Source organism: Volvox carteri, assembly GCF_000143455.1.
Source record: "Volvox carteri f. nagariensis unplaced genomic scaffold VOLCAscaffold_32, whole genome shotgun sequence".
Classification (NCBI taxonomy): domain Eukaryota; kingdom Viridiplantae; phylum Chlorophyta; class Chlorophyceae; order Chlamydomonadales; family Volvocaceae; genus Volvox; species Volvox carteri.
Window position 1 is genome coordinate 1,177,155 of NW_003307575.1, and position 5,340 is coordinate 1,182,494.

Below are 5,340 nucleotides of genomic sequence, written 5' to 3' on the forward strand. Positions count from 1 at the left end.
GGGGGGGGGGGGAGGAGAGAAAGGGGGGAAGACATGGAAAGACGGGTTGGGTTGCATTCGTCAGTTGCCAGTTTCAACTTCCGTTCCGCACATGTTCACACGCAATCTGCTCCCCCGGACCTCTGCTGCTTTCCCGTCCGGGTTCGAATCGCGTTTGGGTCTATATTTGTTATTTCCTTTTCCACTCGCACATTGCACGCCGCGCGGCTCCTGGACGTCGTGTAATGGGTAACATGGGTGCATCGGTTCCGTCTCGATATCCGATATGCAGTACGCGACGGTGGTCATTGGTCGAGGTGAGGGCGCCAAGGCCTTCTGGAATAGCTTGGGCTTCCGCCCCGTCACCACCGCGGATGGCCACGTGGCCCGGCGGGTCGTCACATGCAGCCAGGAGCAAGCCCCGCGAGATGATGTCTGGATTGCCATGCTGGACGCGAACTCTTTGTCGCGCATGATCCATCGGTCAGTGACGGCGGCGGGCGGGTCAGTGGCGACCGACGGAGCAGCGGCGACGGCCGCGGTGGCGGCTGTGACCCATGGGTCAACGGCGGCGTTTGAGGCGGAAGCGCTGGTGGCAGAGCAGAGGGACCAGCAGTGGCCTGGTGGCTTGGGTGTGGGTGCTGATCGCGGCGGTAGCGCGGGAGGCGAGGTGGGGCGCCCCAACAATTTCTGGATGATTGTGATGATAATGGTGATGATAATGATGAAAATGGCATTGATGATAATAATGGTGATGATAATGATGAAGATGGCATTGATGATGATAATGGTGGTGAATGTGTTGTTTTTGTTGTTGCGGTCCTGAGCCCCATCAACTAACTAACTAACTAAATGTTCGCTAACGACCAAACGCCCAATGCGGCGGCGACTGCCCCACAGGTTCACACCCCGGCCGCGGCCCTGGCCCTGGCCCTGGCGCATCAGCGAGTGAGACGGGGGGGGGGGAGGGAAGAGGGGCAGGGGGAGGAGCCGGGAGGGGGCGGCGGGAAGTCCAGGCATAACTAACATGCAGCACTGACAGCAAGAGGGGGAGGGGGCCGAGGGGACGGATTGAGTTTGTGGGCAGCAAGGAATTGTAGTGGGCAGTAAATTGAAGTGTGGGCAGCAGCAGCAGCAGCAGCGGCGGGGGTTTGGGGCCGCGGTTTGGGGCCGTTGGGCATTTGGGTTGGGGGCTAATGATTTCTTTGTACGGTTAGGAACATCAAGGAGTGCATGGCCGGGTAGCCTGGGTCTGCGGTAAATATGCCGTACTGTGGAATGCGTACTGCGTACTGCGGATCGTTGCATAAAAGATGGGGTAACCTTCTCGAACTGTGCCCTTTGTGTGAAAGAGTGAGTGGGTGTGTGTATACATATGTGTGTGTAGTGGAATAAGCGGGTTCTAAGTTATGTCGGAGTTGCGGGTTGGGGTGTTGGGGGGTGGGGCAGCTGAAAGGCGGGTTGGTGTTCACAGTGCTGCTGCTGTGCCTCCTGCGTTGCCCCTCCGAAACCACTGTCCGTCTCGCCATTCTTGCGCGAAATCTTCTAAGGGTTTCCAAGTTCTGGATCCTTCCGAAAGCCTCTTCCCTGATGTGCTCTTCCCTGACTGCGCACTGATGTGCTGCTGCTACGGACAGGTGCAGGAGGCAGCGGAGCTTGTACGACGGCGGTTGGAGCAGGGGCCCCGTCGACCCCCTGCACTTCCTGCGAAGACAGCGGTGGCGGCAGCGGCGGCGGCGGCGGCGGTGCCAACACCACCACCGCCACCACCACCGCCACCACCACCGCCACCACCACCAGTTTCTCGATCCCAACAAGGAACCGCTTTCCGCACTTCCCACGCCCCTCGCGCCCCCTACGTCATAGACGCCGCGGCGGCGGCAGCAGAGGCCGCCGCGGCGGCGGCGGCGGCGGCGGCGGCCCAGCGGCGGCGGCGAATTCTCGCCGCGGCAGCGGCGGCAGGCGCGCGACCCGCCGCCGCCAGAGGCGCCGCGGCATGGCTGGATTTGTTCGCAGCGATACGGCATATGGCCCGAAAGCCTCGCGCCGCCGCCGCCGCCGCCATGTCCCCGGAGCCGCGCTGCCGTCACATTCCTGTCGGAGCCGTGCCGCTGGCACCTTCTTTAGCGACTCTTGCTTTGGCAGCACCAGCAGCAGCAGCTGCTGCCGCCATTCCCCCCGCAGGCGCTCCCTGCCACGTGGTTCGCGTCGGTACACAGGCGACGGATATCAAACTTGGCGTACGTGTGTGCCGGGAGATCTTCCCGTACCAAATGGACGCGGCGGTGGCGGAGGGCAGGCGGCAGCCCGTACGGGTAGCGGCGCGCCTGCCGGACGGCAGCTTCCGTCGGTACGACTGCTACCTCGCCGCCAGCACCTCAGGAAATTACTGCTTGAACAGCGTGACCTCGTTTTTGCGTGACATGGGCTGCTTTATCGGCAATTGTAAACTGCTGTTATGGGTTCAGCAGCCTGAGGGTTTGGTGGTCCTGGCCCCCGCGGATGAGGTCGGCTTGGCGGCGGCGGCGGCGGCGACCGTGACGGCGCCGCCGCCGCTGCCGGCAGCAACAGCAGCAGCAGCAGCGGCGGCCGCCATGGCTCAGCGGCAGCCCAACATTCCCGCCGTACTGCTGACGTCGGCAATGTTTCGGAGTGACGAAATTGCCGTACCAGCACCGGCCGTGGTGGCGGCGCTGGGTTGTAATGCCGCCAGTGGCGGCGGCGACGGCGGACTGATGACGGCGTTTTCGGCTCCTCTGTCATCTGCTCTGTCGTCGCTTTCAAATCAACATCAACATCATCATCATCATCAACAGCAGCAGCAGCCGCAGGTCACGATACCAGTCCACGTACATTTCTGGCGCCGAATCTTCCGAATCAGTGACGCGGTTCTTTGCGGTTTCGGAGCGGCACCTGAGGTCTTGACCTGGAAGCTGTACGGCCTGGGTTCATGGCTGCAGTACAGAGGCGTCACGCCAGGAGATAGTTTGCTGCTGACGGCGGCGCCGGGAGGCGTGGAGGCCGCCGAAAGCAGCAAGGGCGTCGTACTTCGTGTGGAGCTGTCGTACCAACGCCCTGGTGCATCTGACAAGATGCGCGCGTCGGCGTCAGCGTCGGCGGTCAATGGCGTCGGCAGTGCGCGGAAACGGTCCCGTGGGGCCGCCACCACCACCACCGCCGCCGCCGCCGCCGCGGCCGAAGTCATGCCCTGCGATGACGACCTTCATGACGATGACGGCGACGACGATGACCATGTACGACAGAAACAGCGGAAGCAGCGACGCTGGGTATCCTTGGGATTCGGAGCAGCGGCGGCGGCGGCGGCGGCTGCTTCCACAGGCACGGCCGTGGCGGCGGCGCCTTCCCCAACCCCTTTTGGCCCCGTCCATGAATTTCCACTTTCCAAAAGCCATCTTGCGAATGTCAGCCTGGCGGCGTACATTCCCCGCCAAGTGGCCGCCAGGCTCATGAGGCCCTTCCTGGAGCCGCCGTCTCTTCTTCAGGAGCCGCAAGGGGAGGGTACGGCGCCGTCAGGGGCCCCGCGCCCGGCGGCGGCGGCGCTGGAGGATCCCGAGCCGGGACTGAACGTACCGGAGAGCTTCCCCGTGTGGATGGCGGAGGCGGCGCCTGACGGCGCCGACGGCGGCGGAGGCGTGGTACTGGTACCAACCGATGGGGATATGCGATGGTACGGCAGTTCCAGTAAATGGCGGCTCCGGAAGACCGTCCCTTGGCTGTTGGCGGCGGGGGCAAAGCCCGGCAGCTTGCTGGGACTGCAGCTTGCAAAGTGGGAGGGGGAGGTGGATGAAGCCGCCGCTGACGTTGGCGCCGCCGCCGCCGCCGCCGCCGCTGCTGCGGGCGAGCATGTACCGGAATCCAGATCCGGCCGACCTGCGACACGGTTCGCTGTCGTACTGAGCCTCACGCACAGCAATGAGGAAGACTTGGATGACGGAGCCGCGGCGTGGGACGGTGCGCAACCTCAGGAGCTGCAACAGCTCGTCAGGCTCAAGGATGACGCCGCCGCCGTCGGCGGATGGGGCCCTGGCGGCGCGGATGACGCGTCCCTGGAGCTAAAGCTGACGGCTCGGCCATGGCCGGCGATGTCGCCGACATTTCCCCTCCGTCAAGATGTCGTACAACATGCGTCGTCTTGCCGTCTGCCGTCTGCGGCAATGGCGGGTGGCGGCGACGTCAAGGCACCCCCCGGAGATCCCGCCGTCGCCGTACGCGGCCGAGGCCGCGGCAGTCGCGGCCGCGGCCGTCAGCGCGGCGCGACGGAGGGGCTCAGGCGCGGCGGTGGCGGCGAAAGCGGTGGCGGCGAAAGCGGCCCTGGTGAGGAAGGGGTCCTGCCGCTGAGGATAGGCACGAAGCGCAGGACGGCGAGCCGCCAGCAGGACGGGGACGGGGACGAGGAAGAGGAGGAGGAGCGATGGCGGGCGTCGGCGAAGCGGATTGCCGCAGGTGACTTGCTGCTGTCGGCCATTTGCGCCGAGCTACCGTTACCGCCGCCGCCACTGCCGCTGCCGCTGCCGCCGTCGAGAGCCATGGCGGCGGCAGCCAGCGGTGGCGGCGGCGGCGGTGCAGGGGCCGTAGCTCGCGCCGAGTTTCGGCCCGCAGATGCTCGTACTCGTGTAAGTACCACTGCGCCGCCGCCGCCGCCTCCGTTGCCGCGTCCAGGGTCTCCCTGGGCCGGGGAGGAGGAGGTGGCGGAGGTGGCGGAAGAGGCGCCGGCGGCGGCGGTGACGGCGGAGGGTACGGAAGCGGCGCAGCGCCGTTCGACGGCCTCAGGTGGCGGCTCCATGGCGCTGGCGGCGGCTCTGGCGGCGGCGCTCCGCCATCGACAGTTGGGACTCCCCAACGGAAAAAACCAACAAGAACAACAAAGTCAGGAAGAGCACCTGCGATTGGTCGCACGGTTGGACAGCTTGGTGGGTACGGCAGTACGGCAATACCTAATGCGTACCATATCCCCAGTACCTCAGCTCACCGGCGAAGCGGGGAGGGGAGAGCTGGGCCCATGTTGATTCAAACTGTCTGACCTGTCGTATTTTCCCCCCGGCCGTACTGCCGTACTTTTGTTAACCCCATCACCTGCGGCAGTGACACCTAACCTGTACATAATGTTGTTCCATCCTCGCAGCCCGGCCTGCTCTCTCATCACTTGTCTAAACTCCATTTCCACTTTCCCCAATGGCGCTGCCGTCGTGCTGAAAAAACCTATGTTGTACTTGTATGGTTTGTTTGTTTGTTTGTTTGCGCGCGCGTGTGTGTATGTATGTGTGTGTGTGGATTGTTTGCATGTGCATACACATGCATGTGGGTATGTCGCGATAATGTTCGGTGGTTGTTCCCCCCCCC

At 64.2% G+C, this 5,340-nt stretch overlaps 1 protein-coding gene across 1 annotated transcript in view; it reads left to right on the forward strand.

Annotated features, from left to right (window-relative positions):
- VOLCADRAFT_93616 (uncharacterized protein) overlaps nucleotides 1–5,340 on the forward strand; it is a gene marked incomplete at both ends in the record, with an annotated part of 15,886 nt that overhangs the window by 965 nt on the left and 9,581 nt on the right. Inside the window, 3 exons of the mRNA XM_002952781.1 lie at nucleotides 272–649; nucleotides 880–927; nucleotides 1,617–4,910. Of these exons, the coding sequence (XP_002952827.1) occupies nucleotides 272–649; nucleotides 880–927; nucleotides 1,617–4,910 (3,720 nt within the window). The remainder of the gene's footprint in view (nucleotides 1–271; nucleotides 650–879; nucleotides 928–1,616; nucleotides 4,911–5,340) is intronic.